Source organism: Spea bombifrons, chromosome 5 (assembly GCF_027358695.1).
Source record: "Spea bombifrons isolate aSpeBom1 chromosome 5, aSpeBom1.2.pri, whole genome shotgun sequence".
NCBI lineage: Eukaryota > Metazoa > Chordata > Amphibia > Anura > Pelobatidae > Spea > Spea bombifrons.
The window spans coordinates 2,035,609-2,056,366 of record NC_071091.1 but is presented as its reverse complement, the minus strand read 5'-3'; the positions used below and the strand labels follow the sequence as shown (position 1 = coordinate 2,056,366).

Below are 20,758 nucleotides of genomic sequence, written 5' to 3'. Positions count from 1 at the left end.
GACTGCGATTGTCTCCCGCACAGCCAGGCTTGGAATTAATGGTGACGTTATAACCGCTCGACTGGTAAACATCAGGAAAAACGCGTACCTTCAATAAGGTATTCGCGCCGTCGTGGTAACGCTGTGTATTCTGGCGCGCCGAGCCGTGACGTGTCAACATGCTGACCTCGCTAATCACCAGCTCAATAAATCACAACGTGATTTAACGGCCACAATATTTACCGGCATAGAAAATGCCCAGATAGACCTTCCTTGTAAAAACATCTGGGTCTAATATAAGACCTTCCAGAGCCACGTGTTATTTTTCCGCTAAGTTCCCCGGCCCGGCTCGGAGCTGGCGATGACTGAATTATGATGATGCTAATCCTTCTGACCTTTGGGTTTGTCGTAGATGTTAATTCTATATTTGTTTATCGACCGCTTGCCTTTGATGATATTTTGGTACGACAGCCAGTGGACAACACCCCTCCCCCGCGCCGCACCCCCACCACCAGTGGAAATGGTTTGGTCCAGATGTGATACTCTTGAATGAAGGTTCCTACAGAGCCATCCTTAGCGGTCTTAGACGTGGTGCCGGGGATCAAGGAGCTCATTATGAACAAGTGAGGTTTATGGAAAACTACCAGTTTATTTCGTTATTCCAAAGCGATATTTATTTTCATAAAAAAGATATTGTTTCTCAGACCAGATCGCTGATGGAAATTCTATTCTGGAGACTTTATATAGTTTATTTTACATTTTAGTGGAATGTTGAAAGTGTGAAGTTGTGTACATTCTCCTAGAATTGGTGTGAACTCCTAATTGGCTGAAATATAAGCTATTTATTCAGACTTTTCACCTCCGTGTGGGGCTTCCTCGGTCGATACGCTCTTTGGTTTTAAGGTTTTTTGCCCCTGGCTCAATTTTTCCTGGGCTCTTTCTTTTAAGAGAACGTTTAATGAACAGCACTGAGTGTTTCCAGGGTGCACTGAATATCATGGACTAGACAGATCATAGATCGATTGAAGAGTTTATTTTCACAAATACCTATAAAAATCATTTATTTTCAGGTGGGGGAAGCATATTTCCTGCGCGTTGCTCCTGTGAGCGCTTCCTGTACACTTTCTCAGCAGGATATTGTTGTGAGATACAACAGGAAGTGACAAGTGCCACAGCACAAACAAAATATTATTTAGGAAAAAAACTAAAATGCTAATTTATCTTTCTTTATATTTTGAGGATTTGGGGGGGGTGAATATAGTATATTATTATATAGTATATATTTCCATGCAATGTTAAGAATTGTATTTGCAGCAATAAAAAGCGGTACCTGGAAGGAGTTAAAGAGCATCTCGTAATGCATCTGAATCTGCCAGAGAACCCCCGACACATCGGTATACGGCAGAGCCATGAATACGATATAGTGAACGCCGAAAAGTGGCATCAGTACGAGGGTCGATTTCAGCAGCTTCCTGCGGAGAAACACAGACACAAAGTAACGCCTGGATAACGATTGGCTGGAAAAATATCATGGAAAAGACTCGGGGATCGTTCTAAAAGTCTCTCTTTCTCCGTTTTAATTTTTTTTAAGGTTTGGAGGGTTAACTTGGGACCTGCACAGAGACATTTTTTTTTAAATTCCCTTACTATATTAACCTGTTCCACCTCTGCTGGGAGGCTGTTCCCCTTATCTACCACCCTCTCAGTAAAGTAAAACTTCCTTCCATTCTCTTGTTGTAATTTTTCTCCTCCTTTGAAATAAATTCCCTCCCGTCCTTTATCCCTTTATATATTTAAATATCTGCCCCCCCCCAAAGCCGGACATATTGAGAGCCCCTGTAACAATTCTGTTGTCATATAAAGGAAAATGACATCACCTGTACTGTTGTCGGGCGTCACATCTCCCCGCATTCGTTTCTCTTAATTTGGTCGCTAGAACTCTTACAATATTTAAAAAAAGACCAAAATTAACCTGAAAGAAAAAAGAATCTTGGTGTCAAATCAGGAATCAAAATGTGATTTTCGCCACCCCCCCCCATGACCCCTGTGTATATGTATAGAAACCATTTCCATTGACTTCAAAGGAAGAACTTTCCTGATTGGCTGCTTGGGTGTCTATTTTATTTTTAGATAACGCCAAAAATGGCCACTACTAAAATTTTACAAAACCACAAAATTTGTTGTGTTTCTGAACTCTGCAAACAGTAAGCCGAATGCCAATTTAAGCCGTAGGACCATCGCGTGACATCACACATATGACATCACTAGTTGAGGGAGGATACACAGAGGTCTGGAATGAAGAGCTTCACATGAACCATAAAGATTACTTAAATGTCTAAACAAAATCATACTTTTTTAAACAAAAAGGCTAAAAATACATAGGATAAAATATTCTCATGCAAGCCAATTCCTTGCTTTCTCATTTTCTTATTGCCTTCCGAAGGAGCGCAAGCAATTGTCCCAAAGAGACGAGTAACGCCGCTACATTGTTTAAGTTTTGCTCGTTATTAAACCACGAGACGCTCCACGTAATGTCCTTGATATCAGACCGCAGACGTCTAACTACATTCCGAGTCTCATCAGGACCTAGAAAAACAGACACAAAAAATCCACATCCCGGCCAAATGAATTCCAGTAATGGCTGCGAACAAAAAAAAAATAATAATAAAACAAAAAAAAAAACACGCGGCGGCGGCGACAAATAACGGCGACCGGGGTTTATTAGACCGCGTGGTCGTAAAAACTGAAAATAGCAAAGGGCAGGAAATGTGTTTCCATTTCTAGAAACGGTAATGGCTGTTAGAAAATAAATAATAAATCTCAGTACACGGGCCTGAACGCCTACCGTCCCCGAGGGCCGGCAAAGCTTCGCAACACACCGCGTATAAAACAAACATCCAATTGTGTTCGGAGATGCGGATTTGAACTTGACTGCGACCTCGTCCGAATCCCAGGCGTAAAAAAAAAAAACAAAAACCAAAAGGAAATATATGTTTTTGTTACATTTTTAGCATTTTTTTTTACAGCTCACCATCTGTATTTTAAAAACAAATAGTGCCAATTAATTAATAAAAAAATAATTAGTTAAAAAAAAAATATGTATATTTTTAATGCCCGTCACGGAAAATTTAATTTAATTTAATTTTTTTAAAGAAGCAAAAATAAAGGAATTAAACGGCTTTTACGATACATTTTCTAAAGGAAATTATTTCCGCTCGAGCACAAAGTATGTTTATCATGGAAACCGCTCCCTGTTTTATTAATAAATCCCTATTTCTGTTTTTGATTAGTAACTATTTTTGGGTCGGGCTGCTAATAAATACATTCATAAACACAAGCAGCAGATTATACTTTTCTCTGTTTTATATTATTTTATGATTCAGAGGAGGAGAAACGTTTGAACGGGAGGTTATATCCACTAGAGGGTCAGAGGCTGAAAGGAAGTTTTGCTTTAAAGAGTGGGTGGTAGATAAATGGAACAGCCTCCCAGCAGAAGTGGTAGAGGGTAATACAGTGAGGGTATTAAACATGAATGAGATAGGCATATGGCTCCTGAATCTAAGATGAGACCTATAGCACTGGGCTGATTAGATGGGGCGGAAGGATCTGATGTTCCGGTAGATTCCATGATGAGAAGTCAAGAAAAGGCTGGCAAGTTGGTCCTGGAAAAGTAAAAGCCAAGTGCCAGATTACCAAAGGGGAGGAATAACATTATGTGAATTGATTCCAGTTCACAGTTCGGGCTAAACGGCCTAAAGGGATTGAGCCCAGTTGGATCACCAGCTATCATCTCTTGTAATAGATCCTTTCCCTCCATCTCATGGGCCGAAGGAAGCCCTTAAGCAACTCAGTTGAGAGGGGCAAACTTTGGTCGCGGGTTCACATGGCACATTTATAAATGGCGGAACTGTAGGTCTTCCTTCTTCCAGCTAACGGGGCACTGGATCCCCTTGAGCTCGATGGTGGACATTACAGTAGACCATTCTTAATACACTTTCTGTGACCTCTTGTATTGCCGGAAGCCAACTGGAGATTGACGACCCTTTGTTCAGAAGGTTATCTGACTTTAATGAAGATGAAAGGTGCCCATTAATCCTCCGCTTGTCTCGCCTTACAAGGATAGCGTATGAATTTGGGCAAAGAAAATGAAGTAAAAGAGGGACCTGAATGAGATTTTGATGTTGGGTGGAAAACACCATCACTGGATAAATGTATCCGGAGAATCACGCGTGCCAGTGGTGGACATCTTCTTGCTTCGCTGCAAGTTGAGTTCATGGGGATTTCCTTGGTGCCTGAACTCTCCAGGGAACTTTATGGAAAACTCATGGAGTCCAGTTGCCACAAGAGCCCCATTGGTGGAGTAGGTCAAAAAGTTGACCCTGTTTCTACGGGACTTTCTCCGGTCGGAGGTGGCTTCCCATTGGGTTGTCTTTGAGGGCATCTACAACCAACATGCTTTTAGCTCAATCATCGCTGAAGCTCAGGTGGTCAAAGTTAAACTCCAGCCAGAGAACTTTCTAAAGGAATTGTAGAAAAACATTTTTAAGTGACGCACGGCGCTCCGCTCTTGTTCCAGATAAATCTGCCAATTACCAAAACCATTCGCTTCCTGAAACAAGGACCACAAGCTGTTCCGCTGCAGATGTGTATTAATCCAAAAAAAGCTATTTTACGAGCAGGTTCAGAAATAAATTTAACAGGTTTTTGTTGTGTAGGATGGGTCATTAGGTTGGCCGTAACGGCTTTTATCGCTCCGCTTTTACCTCGATTTGAATATTCAGCACAAAAGAACCTGATGATAATCATCCAATAAACTTGTTGTCCTCCCCGGCAAATTCCTCCCACGCCAATTCATGTGGGTTTTTGTTAAAGAGGAATTGGATTCAAGCGGCCGCGGTAGTCCGCAGGAGCCAATATCACGAGATGGGCCTTATTATCTAAACACCGAAAGGCATCAATACATCACATCGTTATGTAATTAAAAGCCAATTTCCGGAATTTATCTCGTGTTTTTTTTTTTTAATTAAATATTCAGATATAAATTCTAGTTAAATTAATCGATTATTTGGTTGAATTTAATAGAATATTAATTGTATTTAATAGAATATATATATTACTTTTTTCTATATTGGCCCAATAAAAAGCACCGACTATTTTTTTTAGTTAAATAAATCGAATTATATTAAAGGAATATTATACTCTATATTATATTAGTGATTATTATCAGTACAACATGCGTAGCGTATCCGGCCAGCAGCATTTGGGTGGTCTGGTAGAATATTATATTTGCAGCCATTTTTCTAATTAACAAATTCTTGGTTCTTCCTATAATTTCTCGCAGATGAAGTAAATGCTCTTCAGAATTATTATTATTTCATAAAATGTTAGTTATGGGTAGAAGTTTAGAAGCTATTAAAATGTATTAAAGGCTATAAATGCTTAATGTGCTTTTTTTATACTGTGGACGAAGCTCAAAGCTCTACAGAAAATCTGTGTCTTCAGGTTAAAAATCTGGATTTTAAATTAAATTAATCTATTTTTTTTTTCTATTTTGTTCGTGCCGTGGATTTCAGTCAATGTGGATGAGAAGAACCTATTTGGGTCCAAGAGATAGAAGAAAAGGCTGAAGGATGTCTTCCAGGAAGCAAAGGAACGTTACAGAGAACGTCACAAAGTAGTCCTCTTTGGAGTAGTACTGAAGTCCACAGTACCCATCTATAGGGGGTTGGAATCTTTATGGCCCGTAGAACACAAAGTAGAGATTGTATTGGGGTAGCTCTATGCGTTTTGTGATTTCCATGCTCTACAAGAGTTTTCTTGTATTAGGTAGGAAGAAACACCCATAACGTCTTCAAAAGCCACCTTTGAAGGTCTGACGTCCAACGAAGAAGATGCGGTCATCGATATGTTGCTTCTTCCAGTTGACGCACTCGTTGGAGTACTTTGATGGCCACATCCAATTTTGATGCCTATACCATTGGTCAACTTTTTGTCTGCCGTAGCAGCCATATTGTTTTACCACGGATTTGACTTTTATTTAGCCCTACCAATAAACTATGCTATGTTCCACCAACCATAGTAGGCATGGACAACGAATAATTCCAAATCAGAGGGTGTGTATCTTGGCGTCAGGTGTCTCTTGGTGTTCAAGACCAGTCCTCATGGTTAGAGAGGAAAAGGTTTAATTCCCGGCACCAGTCGCATCATCATCTTTCAACGTGTCCATTGTCTTTGGGCGATTATAGCAATCATTTCACTTGGGCCTCCGCATGTTGTGTGTGAGACGCCGAATGATGAAACCATGTCAATAAAGCCTCGGGTCGTTTCTACATATTGTGTGTGCGAGGATAACAAGCTTGTATTTTTCTACAAAAGGAAATATTTTCTGTAGACACCAAGCAGTGAACAAAAATGGCGCTTATCTTTTCCAGACATCTGTGGCCAAGGGGGTTCATTCATTCGCTAACTCCATGCGCCAGCATCACACTGCTGGTCAGCGCTATAGCAGTTCATTCGAGACCAATCGGAATGAGGATCCAACAAACAGGACAGTCCCATCTGACCCAGCCCTGAAAATTCGACTAAAGTGATATTATTTGCCACAAGGTAATTGTGGCAAATTCTGAAAAATTAATGCATTAAAATATTTTAAGCTTAGTTGGTAAATAAATGCGTGAAAAATATTCATGTTTTTGGAAAAAAAAAATAGCTTTCCTGGCGTCTGTCATGTCTTTTAGCTCATCGTCTTTATCTAAGTTTTAGAAATAAATGAATTTTTTTTTCTCATAATAGGAAAATATTTCCTGATTTGTAAAAATCTAAAAAAAAGAGGCAACACCTCCTCACTTTCTTGCCTTATTAACAGAAATAAGAAGCTTAAAAAGCAAAATCAAATTAATCAGCTTTTCCGCCAAAAATTCTCTCAGGACTGGGTTTTATAAAATGAATTTGGATAAACAGCTATTCATGACTTGATGAACGTGCAATGAATTAACCGGAGCCAATTAAACCTAGAATCTGCCGGGAGGTCGGCCCCATTCGGCCCCCCATCTCGTCGCCCGTGTTTTAGAGCAGTGGCATCTTCTGTTTTAAGAGAAATAATTGTAAAAGTGCAAAAACAGCATGCGATCAGTGATGGCAGAGCGAGCTTCCTACTTCCTATGTAGTAATAGCATCAGCCAATAAGAAGCCCTTTTTGTAGTCACATGCTGCAGTGAGAGCGGCAGCTGGCGGCTCTTAGGAAAAGTCACAGCCAGCAACCTGCAGTCCCAGGAGCTGAGATACTCTGCGCAGGCAGGTGCTTAGATCCGTGTGTATGGCGGTGTGCACGGCACTGTGCCTAGTAAATCTATCTGTGTGAGGGAGGGTTCTGGGGTCACGGCGCCAACTCATTTGGGTGCGCAAGAGTTTTATGCTTCTCTCTCTACCTCTCTCTATCTCTCTTTCTCGTTCTCTATGTCTTTCTCTCTCAGTCTTTCTCTCGTTCTCTCTCTCCTGTCTTTCTCTACCTCTCCCTCTCTCTCTGTATTCCTCTCTCTCTCTCTCTCTGTATTTCTCTCTCTCTCCCTTTCTGTTTCTCTCCTGTCTTTCTCTCTCTCTATCCTTCTCTCTTTCTCCCCTCTCTGTATTTTTCTCTCTCTATCTTCCTTTCTCTCTCTCTCTCTCTCTCTCTCTATTTCTCTCCTGTCTTTCTCTCCCTCTCCTGTCTTTCTCTTTCTCTCTCTCTCTCTCTCTGCATTTCTCCCCTGTCTCTCTCTCTCTTTCTCTCTCTCTCTTTCTCTCCTGTCTCTCTCTCTTTCTCCCTCTCTCTCTTTCTCCCTATCTCTCTCTCTCTCTCTCTCCCTCTCCTGTCTTTCTCGCTGTCTCTCTCTCTCTCTGCATTTCTCCCCTGTCTCTCTCTCTCTTTCTCTCTCTCTTTCTCCCTCTCCCTCTCTCTCTCTCCTGTCTTTCTCCCTCTCTCTCTCTCTCTCTCTCTCTCCTGTCTTTCTCTCTCTCTCTCTCTCCCTCTATCTTTCTCTCTCTCTCTGTCTTTCTCGCTGTCTCTTTGTACTCCCTGTTCTGTGGAATGAAGCTGTTATGAACGTCGTGCCGTGAGTCCTGCTGAATGTCACTCTCCTGTTTTCCCTTCCTTATCAGATTCATTCTTTACAGCCTCTGCCACCGAAGCTCCCGATAAAGGTAAAGGAATGAGGGATGTAAGGAGGACGCGTTCTCAGAGCGAAAGGTTATCGTGCCTGGAAATCATGCTTCACCGTATCAGCGCTGAAGCAGAAGCTTCAGAAACAGGTCTGGCATTAAAAACATGCAACGGATGCCGACAATTACTAGAAAAATAGCAAAGAAAATAGATTTTTTTAGATTTATATTTTTGTGTTAGATTTGCTTCACTTATGGACATGGAGCAGATGCCTCTTGGTGGAATTTGGCAAAAAGTGTATCATTTTGCCCATTTCTGACATCATGAGCCATCCAGAAAAAAGAGGTCTATTCACAAATGATTCAGTCAGTCCCCCTCTTGGGGCCAAAATAACCCCCACCCCACCAAACAAAAGATTGGGTGAGATATGGTGATTCCAGAGCATACGAAATGGGGTCACACCTCCTGCCCCGTCTATGGCCCCACCCACTCCCACCTATGGTCCCGCCCATTCCCTCCCCTTGTCGCCCCCCCCGAACACAGGTATCCCGATATTTATCAAGGCAAAGTGCCACATATGGGGCAATCCGGAGAGAATTCCCATTGGTTTCCATGGTGACGTATACCAACTTTGGCACTTTGGACTACAATTGTTTGTGATTGTGGCCCTTTACACTGATTGACACCCACTGAATGTCACAAACCCCGGGCTCATATCCGACTCACCAAAATAGCAGCCAGGATAGGAAACTGCACGATCCACTTTAAATAACCGGCACTTAGATCCCAGCACCTGAGGACGGAACGGAAGAACGACCGTGAAACCAAGCGCAAGGCACTTCGGGGACAGATTATTACATCGTATATGACATCATTATTACAAAGGGAATCAACACTCAAGGAAACGAAATAATACGCGGGGTCTCCCTGGCTGCCGCCGCAAACATGAAACCCGGTTCATGAAGTTACATTAGAAACCAAGTTTTCCTTTCATCGGCTAGTTTTTGGCACTTAAAGGGACATCCGGCATACAAACTTCACTGCATAAGACAGCTGATTGGTCCCTTTAAATGTATGCAGTGTCCCGCTTGATTTTATTGGGAGCGCCATCCTGCCGCAGAGAAAGCAGGGAGCTGCAGCTTCTCCTATAGGTCAGTCCCTATTTGTATTCCTTATTAACTCCGCATATTTGGGTTCTAATAAAGTATTTTGCATTCTTTGTTGAATATCCCGGCTGAGATACTGCTGTGTCTGTGGTTGTTTATGGCTGCTTGCAGGGACGCAGGCAAATCAGTCCCTTATATAATCCCGTCCACCCACTTCCCCTATAGATTGTCAGCTCTAGTGACCAAGGCTCTCTGCATCCTCTGTGTCTATTGCACCATGTGATAAATATGTATATTTTTTCTGCTCTGTAAAACTATTCACAAATAACACAAACTCCCTTTAAGAGGAAAGCCAGAACCTGACGCCAGATCGGCCCCATACGGCCCCCCGTCTAGTCGCCCGTTTCTCCTGCTATAACGACTCAAACCTTAATCAGTCGTTGGTCTCGTCTTAGATTCAGGAGCCGTATGTCTATCCCATGCATGTTTAATACCCTCACTGTATTACCCTCTACCACTTCTGCTGGGAGGCTGCTCCACTTATCTACCACCCTCTCAGTAAAGTAAAACTTCTACATCTGATGAGGTGAGGCCCGAACTGCACTCAAAGTACAAAATATACTTCAAATTCAGAAATAGCAGAAAATAAAAAGAAATGTACAACAAATACTGTATAATGATACTAATGCTGCAAATACGGCATGGTAACATAGTAATTAAGTAATTTAGTTTAATAAAAAAGACCGATCCTTCCTGCTTTTAATCCAAAAAAAGAAAAATAAACCTCAATTAAGTCATTTTTCTAATTTTACAAAAAAACAAAATCCTTCATGACTCCAGGAGGCAATTAGATTTCTCCTCGGATCCAGAAGCTCTAAAATATTAATGTTTATTCTGTTATTTATTCCCCCCCCAAAACAATTCTTTTGTATTTTAAAAAATAAATGTAAGAAAAAGTCTAACTAAACAAACCAAAAGAAAAGGAAAATGTTTTTTTTAAGTGCACATTTGATAGTTTTGCACAAAAACCTTCTAAAAATGCAAGCTTTTGGTGTAATGACTTTGTTGTTCTGGCATTCATGACCGCCGGACTCCAGCATTAAGAACGTTGCTGCTTTTTGTTGCATTAAACCCGTTTCGACGTCTTTGTAACGCAATCTCAGAGGCCAAATTAAGACTAATGTGATGGGATTTACGGTCATGCGCGGCCCGTTATTTACACGATATACAGCGCCGGCGTCTCCCGCGGCGACGGGGCGTTTGGTAATAACATCTTTGTACCTTTTTTTAAAGCTCTTGTCCTATTGATCATTAAAGTGCATTCATGTTTTGCTACCGATGACAAACCCAAGCTTTTAGACCAAGAAAATCGATCGGATGGCAGGAAAAAAAAACAAAAAAACCCCAAGGACGAGTAATCTTTGGCTCGATACTTTTTAACCCTTTAACCCCTTAAGGACCGGGCTCATTTTTCGTTTTCTACCCTGTGGGACCGAGGCTGTTTTGACACTTTTGTGGTGCTTGTGTTCAGGTGTAATTTTCTCCTCACCCATTTAGTGTACCCACATAAGTTATATATTGTTTTTTTCAGGACAAGATGGGCTTTCTTCAGATACCATTATTTTGATCGTATCATCTTATTTACTATAAAAAAAATAAAAAAAACATGGTGAAAAATTGAAAAAAAAGAAATTTTATGACTTTTATTTGAAAAATCTTTTACTCACCTAAATAAGCAAGTAAAAAAACTAGCTAAATAGATTCTACTACTTGTCCTGAGTTTAGAGATACCCAATGTTTTTATGTTTTTTTGCTGTTTTTTGTACGTTATAGGGCAATAAGTACAAGCAGCGTTTTATGATTTCCAAATCTTTTTTAACAAATCTGGTCAGTCTGCCTCCATCTCCTCTTTGGAACATCTTTGAAGCTGGTTAACTCAATTTAACCCCATCAAACCATATATTTTTGAAAACTAGACACCCCAGGGTATTCCAAATGCTGTTATTTTAACCCTTTACATGCACCAATTATACAACTACACTTTGTCAAACTTTGTAATAGTAATTTTTTTTATTTTTTTTTCCACACAAATTGTACTTTAGTTATAGATATAGAGGTTCTGGTATATGTCACTATCAAACAACACCCCAATGTGTGTTCAGGAACATCTCCTGAGTACAGCGATACCCCACATGCATGGGTTTGTCAGATTGTTTGGCTGGTAAAGGCTACTTTTGGGGCATGCGTAATTCAGGTGGTCATTTGGTCATTCTGCCTCCATCTCCTCTTTGGAATATCTTTGAAGCCGGTTAACTCAATTTAACCCATTCAAACCATACATTTTGGAAAACTAGACACCGCAGGGTATTCCGAATGCTGTTATTTTAACCCTTTCCATGCACCAATTATAGAACTACACTTTGTCAAACTTTGTAATAGTAATTTTTTTCACACAAATTGTACTTTAGTTATAGATATACAGGTTCTGGTATATGTCACTGTCAAACAACCCCCCAATATGTGTTCAGGAACATCTCCTGAGTGCAGTGATACCCGACATGCATGGGTTTGTCAGGTTGTTTCAGATTTAAAATGCCACATTTGGGAAGTGCGCTTTTTTTCTCCATTTTGGTCAGTCTGTACCTATGCCCTATCTGTGAGCTAGGCCACTCCAATTTACCCCATCAGCCATTTTTTTTATATATTAGACACCCGTTGGGTATTTGAAGTGCTTTTATTTTAACTCTTTGAGATTTTTGAGAAATTTTAGCACTTGCTCAAAATAATAAACTTTATTTTTTTTATTTTTTTATACTTTTTTTATATTTTTTTTTACACATTTTGCTGGTACTGGATGGTTCATCTAGTGACATCACTGCATAATTATTTTTAAATGTTAGCACATTTTTTTTTTTCCATTTTTTTTTTATTTTTATTTTTTTTTGAATATTGTACTAATCACATAGTGATTAGAAAGCTGGGCTCCATTGACTTGCATGGTTGAATGCAGTACCTGTATTCAACCAGCAAGTGGAGCCAGTTCTCTAGAGGGTCTGGAGACCATCTAGCAAACTTTGTCTTGTTCGTTTTTTTTACACAGAGCGGCGGCCATCTTACTTGATGGCGAAGATCACCGGCAGCTGCGGCTGTGACCGCTCTCCGGAGCGGTCACAGCCCACCTAAAGGTAAGTGTTTGGTGTCGCTGGATGCCTCCTGATCGAGGCATTCCAGCGACACCATTTAAGTTTAGGAGGCGATCGTTGATCGCCTCCTAAACGCTTTTAAAACGGGCGTCCGCCGCCATACAATGTATGGCGGCTGTTGACGCCCCGGGGAGGGGCCAGACATGGCCCCCGATGCCGATCTCGGCCTTGCTGAATGCCTCGACATCGAGGCATTGCAGCAAGGCCGTTTAAGCGAAGAAAGTGATCCTTGATCACTTTCTAAGCTTATTTAACCTTTTGACGGTTCAGGACCGTCAAAGGTCATTTAGTGACCTTCTTGTCATGACGGTCCTGAACCGGCAAAGGTCGCGAAGGGGTTAAAGAATATCAGGCAACCTGTCGCAAGTAATAAAAATAAATACTTTTTTCTGTGTTAATTTGGCATTTAGAGGATTTTATACAGGTTATATATATAGTTTTTTTTTTAAATCACCATTTTTAAGTAGGGAAAATTCCTTAAATTCTGTATGCTTCTTATAATCAAAATATTCCAAAACAACAGTGACTATTTTATTTAAATATAAAAAATATATATATATATATATAAATAAAAAAAATATAAATATATATATATAAATATAAAAAATATAAATATATATAAATATAAAAAATATAAATATATATATAAATATAAAAATATAAATATATATATATATATAAATATAAAAAATATAAATATATATATAAATATGAAAAATATAAATATATATATATAAATATAAAAAATATAATGCAGCGCTACATTTTATCTGTATAATAGGGGTGGAGGGGCAGCATTTTTTATTTTTTTTCTTAAATATAGAGGATAAAAATTAACAGAAAATAAAATGCTACTTACTCTGTATCCGCAACTGTTGCCCTTTCCCTGGCCCATATGGTCACGAATACAGCAGGCAGCCCTGGGATAGAACAAAAACATAAAAGATATGATTTTGTTCTGTACAGTTTGTTTTGTTTTGTATAGCTTTGTCTTTGTTTCTTCAATTTTTTCTGTTTTTTTAAAAAATGTATTTTTATTCATTTATTTCAGTAAAAATCAAAACTAAACTTTTCTTAATAAAGAGATATTTGTAAAAAAAAAAAAAATTAAAATAAAAAAGAGAGAAAATAGAGGTTTTGACCATATCTTTCCCAAGGTTATTTATAAAATCACAAAAAAACATTGGCGAGCCAGCCACTGCAAGTCATAGTGTAGACAGGAAGATTGCGTATCAGAGTGAGGGTAAGCCATGATTTTAACCCCTTAAGGACAATGGGTGGTCCCCTTGTCATCAAGGGGTTAAGGATTTGCATTTTTGCACAGTTTTTGAAAAAAATTATATGAAATACAATCTGAAATTGCAAGCTCGTGCACACAATTTGCAGCGGGGGAATTCATCCAAGATTTAATTCCCTAAACGTTGAGGTGTTACCTTGGTTTTAAAAGAAAATCAGGTGAATCAAGTTTATTTCGATTTCATAAAGTCAGCCGTAATCCATGGAAAATCCAAAGAAAAGTCTTAAGAAACTTTCTTTATCAAAAAAGGAAAAAAAAGAAAAAAAAAAAAAAGTTTTTGAGAGAGGGCAACCCAAATGATCAATAGTCAAAATATTTGGGGCAGATTTTGAGAGGAGGTCATTGGAGAAAGAAATACATAGATATTTTGCAGTAATATTATTAATAAAAGGTTATTTTGTATAAAATAAAAAACAAAAAATTGGCGAGCCAGCCACTGCGAGTCAGATGGTCAGGGCGGGGGCAGGGAGCCCCCATGCGGGTGCGAGAGGCCATGTTTGCTCCATCCTTTTTCCCTGTCACTCCTGCTCCTGACACCATTCACAGGAACGGCAGAGTGGCTGGGGAAAAACAAATGGAGCGGTCGATCGTGGCGATCATTTCATCATCGCTGTCAAACTGTTCCAAAGTGACAGATGCAATAACACTAAATCACATGCCTGGGAACCTTTTTATTTTCCACATTTAACTCTTTTCAACGGGGCTGGGGGGGGCTGGGGGGTTTGATCCATACATTCCTGCTTGCATTAAAAAAAAAACTCTTTCAAAACCTAGGGAGAAAAATTGCTGCTGAATATAATAGAAATCAAAAAATAATAATAACGTTCCACCTTTTTTAGCTGAAAGTTGTTTTATTATTTTTTCTCCATTTACGCCTCCCAAAACGTCAAATAACCGGATGGATTCTTTTGTTTGAGGGGCTGTGAGGCATTTAGAAGAAAAATGGCCTTTATTTACACAGTTTAATTTATAAAGCAAATTTCTATACACATTATCGGGGCGTTTAGGGCTGTAGAACCCTGCGATCCCCTCATACCCAGTAAACATTCTGACCTCCTAGAAAAGAGGGGCATCAGGGGGGGAAAAAGGGGTCTCAGGAGAGAGGGGCCCACGGGTGGTTATCCACTGCTATAGGCTTTCTTTTGGTGATTATTATATAGTTAAATATAAAAAATATACAACAATAAATATAAAATATATATATAATAATAATAATAATATATTTAGTAAAAAAAAATGTATTCGGGACTCATTGTCTATGTTTGTAGCAGCCGTGACGCCATTGACTGATATAGCATCCACATTGTATGCGCTGTGCAATCGGAAGTCACACACAGTGTGTACAATGCAGGCTCCATAACGCCAAAAATCCAACTCACCCCCTGAGCTCTTACTACAAAACATCCACTGAACAGAGGAGATTCACTAACTCATTAGCATCGCCATAAAGCATCAGCTCAGTGTGGTGTTTGAGCCGGGAAAGTCACCCAAAATATCACATGACTGACAGCAACGGCGGCTCCAGGTCTGCAGATAAAGGGAGTTTATTGGGACAAAATGAGATAAAACCAGGTTTTTGTCACCTACCGACTTTACTGTATACAGCGCTGGGGGTTATATTACTGTATACAGTGCTGGGGGGTTATATTACTGTATACAGTGCTGGGGGTTATATTACTGTATACAGCGCTGGGGGTTATATTACCGTATACAGCACTGGGGGGGTTATATTACTGTATACAGCGCTGGGGGTTATATTACTGTATACAGCGCTGGGGGTTATATTACTGTATACAGCGCTGGGGGTTATATTACTGTATACAGCGCTGGGGGGGTATATTACTGTATACAGCGCTGGGGGGTTATATTACTGTATACAGTGCTGGGGGGTTATATTACTGTATACAGCGCTGGGGGGGTTATATTACTGTATACAGCGCTGGGGGTTATATTACTGTATACAGCGCACGGGGTTATATTACTGTATGCAGCGCTGGGGGTTATATTACTGTATACAGCGCTGGAGGTTATATTACTGTATACAGCGCTGGGGGTTATATAACTGTATACAGCGCTGGGGGGTTATATTACTGTATACAGCGCTGGGGGGTTATATTACTGTATACAGTGCTGGGGGTTATGTTACTGTATACAGCGCTGGGGGTTATATTACTGTATACAGCGCTGGGGGTTATATTACTGTATACAGTGCTGGGGGTTATATTACTGTATACAGTGCTGGGGGTTATATTACTGTATACAGCGCTGGGGGTTATATTACTGTATACAGTGCTGGGGGTTATATTACTGTATACAGTGCTGGGGGTTATATTACTGTATACAGCGCCGGGGGGTTATATTACTGTATACAGCGCTAGGGGGTTATATTACTGTATACAGTGCTGGGGGGTTATATTACTGTATACAGCGCTGGGGGTTATATTACTGTATACAGCGCTGGGGGTTATATTACTGTATACAGTGCTGGGGGTTATATTACTGTATACAGCGCTGGGGGTTATATTACTGTATACAGCGCTGGGGGTTATATTACTGTATACAGTGCTGGGGGTTATATTACTGTATACAGCGCTGGGGGTTATATTACTGTATACAGTGCTGGGGGTTATATTACTGTATACAGCGCTGGGGGTTATATTACTGTATACAGCGCTGGGGGTTATATTACTGTATACAGTGCTGGGGGTTATATTACTGTATACAGCGCCGGGGGTTTATATTACTGTATACAGCGCTAGGGGGTTATATTACTGTATACAGTGCTGGGGGGTTATATTACTGTATACAGCGCCGGGGGTTATATTACTGTATACAGCGCTGGGGGTTATATTACTGTATACAGTGCTGGGGGTTATATTACTGTATACAGTGCTGGGGGTTATATTACTGTATACAGCGCTGGGGGTTATATTACTGTATACAGTGCTGGGGGTTATATTACTGTATACAGTGCTGGGGGTTATATTACTGTATACAGCGCTGGGGGTTATATTACTGTATACAGCGCTGGGGGTTATATTACTGTATACAGTGCTGGGGGTTATATTACTGTATACAGCGCTGGGGGGTTATATTACTGTATACAGTGCTGGGGGTTATATTACTGTATACAGCGCTGGGGGGTTATATTACTGTATACAGCGCTGGGGGTTATATTACTGTATACAGCGCTGGGGGGTTATATTACTGTATACAGCGCTGGGGGTTATATTACTGTATACAGCGCTGGGGGGTTATATTACTGTATACAGCGCTGGGGGGTTATATTACTGTATACAGCGCTGGGGGTTATATTACTGTATACAGCGCTGGGGGGTTATATTACTGTATACAGCGCTGGGGGTTATATTACTGTATACAGCACAGGGTTATATTACTGTATACAGTGCTGGGGGTTATATTACTGTATACAGTGCTGGGGGTTATATTACTGTATACAGTGCTGGGGGTTATATTACTGTATACAGCGCTGGGGGTTATATTACTGTATACAGCGCTGGGGGTTATATTACTGTATACAGCGCTGGGGGGTTATATTACTGTATACAGCGCTGGGGTTATATTACTGTATACAGCGCTGGGGGGTTATATTACTGTATACAGTGCTGGGGGTTATATTACTGTATACAGCGCTGGGGGTTATATTACTGTATACAGCGCTGGGGGTTATATTACTGTATACAGCGCTGGGGGGGTTATTACTGTATACAGTGCTGGGGGGTTATATTACTGTATACAGCGCTGGGGGTTATATAACTGTATACAGTGCTGGGGGTTATATTACTGTATACAGCGCTGGGGTTATATTACTGTATACAGCGCTGGGGGGTTATATTACTGTATACAGTGCTGGGGGTTATATTACTGTATACAGCGCTGGGGGTTATATTACTGTATACAGCGCTGGGGGGTTATATTACTGTATACAGCGCTGGGTATATTTTATTTTTTGATGGTCTGTGTAGGAAGTATTCTTAGGCCGTTCTATTGTTCTGATGTCATCGCTCGTGTAAAATAATTCTTGTTCCGTTTCCTCTTCATTATCTTGAAGTTAAGTTAAGAGAAGCAGGGATTCTGGAAGCGATGTTGTTATTGAATGGGAAGCGCTCGCGCTGTGAGGTGACTGCCGGGGTAATCAGCAATAAGGCAATCAAGACATCGAGACAAGACTGAGGTTCCCATTACACAGAGACTGTCGGAGTTAACCCGTTTCATGCCAAAGCCTTCTACATACAGTGTGACGGCCAAGACATGAAGCCAGTACGGCCTCGGCAAACAGCATCTAAAAATGTTCTTAAGCAAAACATATTTATTTTGTGACTTAACCCTTTAGTACACAGGCTGCTCGTGGAAATTAAGAATAATATTCAATGCATTATCCTTATAGAAATGTATGGTTTTATTGTTTTCAGGAGTATTTTTGGAAATTATTTTCTTGTTACAACTGAGGTTTTTAAAAAATCTTTTTCCTTCCATTGAAACCACGCTCATACTCAGCAGGGCTTTTATCGCATTCTTCTAGGCCGCTATCCAAAGTAAAAGGGAGTAGATGAAATGCAATTCCACCTACAGCCAGTGGGTGGCACTGCTGAGTCTCGCTGGTTCCATGCGCCTACAGGTCCACGTGCTAAACCCAAACGGGGTACAAATCTCCCCGACATTACCCCAGAGACATAATCCATGACATCACTACCAACATAGGGAGCACGCTGTCAAACAAGGACGTTTCTACCCCCACAAGGCGCACCATATATGCATCTGCCCCAATGTTTCTCTAACTATTGATGTTGATTTATATAGCGCCATCATATTCAGTAGCGCTGTACAATGCGTGTAGGTGCATGCGTAACACACTGTAGATATAATCATTTTGTGTAATTTGATATAATAATTTCCTATGCAGGCTGCAATTAAAGTAAATGAGGGGGGAGCGGAGTCCCGCGTTTCAAAAATTCCCGTTTCTTTCAAATAAATAAGTATTTTTTAACGTGTTTTAACACAATTTTCCAAGTAATGAACGAGACTCTTTATGGCAATCCCCCCAAAAAAGCAGATAATTAACAATAGTTGTGTTTTTTAAGCAGAACACCCTACTTCCGTACCCCAAAAACTAACAGCGTTATCATCGGTAATAGGAATGGGGGATCCTTCCTATGGAACACTAATAAATTCTAACAATATCTTAAAAAGAAAGCTTGTCCACGCCACACAATAAAACAGTGTAGATATTCACTCCCATCACTGGCAGCCAGACGATGGATTATTGGGAGACACGTTTGCATTCATCGGCCGTCGCTCTGACGCACGCGGGTCTCTTACCAGCAGACGTGTTCTATTATTATCTTTTCCTAATTATTCCGTCTTCCTTAATAGCATTCCGCTTCATTTAAAGTTAAAATAGTTATTGGCTATTTTTGGAACCACGGGGTAATGTATTAACCCTTTGAACTCCATTAACACGGACATTCACAGACTTTCTAACGATGTCTGGTAAAATGTATCGGCTCAGCTTTACGGGACAGAAGAGGAGCCTGCGCCAGGTATATGCTGTAAGACGGTAAGGTCTGGGAAGTCTAAAAGGTTAATGAATGCAGTTACTGCTTCTTACAGGGGTTCCTTTCGACCGGTAACTCATGAAACGTTCACCGGGGTATCGGTACAGAGTGCGGGGCGAGCTAATACAAGGAGACGGGAAGAGAAGTCGTTCCTGTAACAGTGTAACTCAACATGAACGATATAATATATACAATGTATCAATATCTAAATATTACTGATAAGGGCAATAATAAAATAATAAAAGATAATAAATCTGTTAAAAGAGATCAATAATATCAGATTAAAATACGTTTTCTGAAAAATTCTGCTGTTTTCTTTTTTTACCCCAGTTGTAGTTTTTGCCCCCATAATATTCTGTTTTCAGGCAGCTGCATATCAGCCGTTTGTATGATTCTCGCTCTGTTATCTGATCCCCGATCTACTAAACCCCCCGACTCCTTATCATACTGCCTGTGGGGAACAATAGAATGGCTCAGTCTTAATCACCCAGCAGGACTCTCTGACTAATGGAAGTCTATGGAGGAAGGGACTTTATTATCATTGCCATAAAGCATCGGCTTACATGATTGAAGAACTTTTTTTTTTGCTGAAATATGTATTACCTTAATATATTTTCTTCGTTAGAGAGACTGAAAGGGAGTCTATTTATTCCGCACAATATGCATTACACACCCAACTCGGCATGCAGGGGGTTAATAAAGAGTAAATGGATCCTTACCCCAGCCAAAGAGTGTGAATCCCCAGAGATACTTTTTGTCGGAGAAAAAAGCCATGAATATGAGGCTGTGCAGATAGAGGCCTTCCACCAGAATCCAGTAGTAATTGGTGGCCAGGAAGTAGAGGAAGAAAGTGACAGCAACTTTACATCCCACCTGGAGCGAGGAAAACATACCAGGTTTAAATAACCCGAGCACGGGCTGTATAAATCAGGGTAAAAGTGAAACAATCGCCATAGCAAGATTTAAGTCACAAGAGGGCTGGGAACATTCTCTGCGGGGGGGGGGGCAATCACAGCCAGGTGGCTCCCTGATAAAGCAGACTAAAGTTTGGAAGCAACGGGCACAGAATTTACTTCCAATCCCATCCATAAAAGTTTTTACAAAAAATGAATACATAAAAACAGATAAACAGAACATAGAAAGGATCTAGTCAATGAGTACATTTGTCCTGGAGCCTTTTTACTCTAGACCCCCCTGGTGGCTGTAAACGGGATTACAAGTAAAACACAATAAAAAGCTTCAGGCAGTGGCTCAGGATCATTAAATTATAACATCCTAGAGGGTAATTTCCTCCTGCCCTACTTGCCGGCCATCCCCTGATTTAAATCTGTCCATATTAATTATACATTATACAGGGCCAGCCCCTTCCTGCAAGGGCTTCTTGGGCTTGGTTCCTCGTAACGCGTGTGAACCATATCCCCTAATAGCACTTTATCCATAAACTCATCGTTTAGTAAAAA

General features: G+C 40.4%; 1 protein-coding gene across 1 annotated transcript in view; it reads right to left on the bottom strand.

Moving 5' to 3' along the window:
- The window catches only part of PTH1R (parathyroid hormone 1 receptor), a 126,413-nt gene that overhangs the window by 7,218 nt on the left and 98,437 nt on the right, over positions 1-20,758 (bottom strand). The window contains exons 7-11 of the mRNA XM_053466130.1: positions 20,018-20,171; positions 13,285-13,345; positions 8,843-8,909; positions 1,857-1,951; positions 1,310-1,451 (exon numbers count right to left, since the gene is read on the bottom strand). Coding sequence (XP_053322105.1) covers positions 1,310-1,451; positions 1,857-1,951; positions 8,843-8,909; positions 13,285-13,345; positions 20,018-20,171 — 519 coding nt within the window. The remainder of the gene's footprint in view (positions 1-1,309; positions 1,452-1,856; positions 1,952-8,842; positions 8,910-13,284; positions 13,346-20,017; positions 20,172-20,758) is intronic.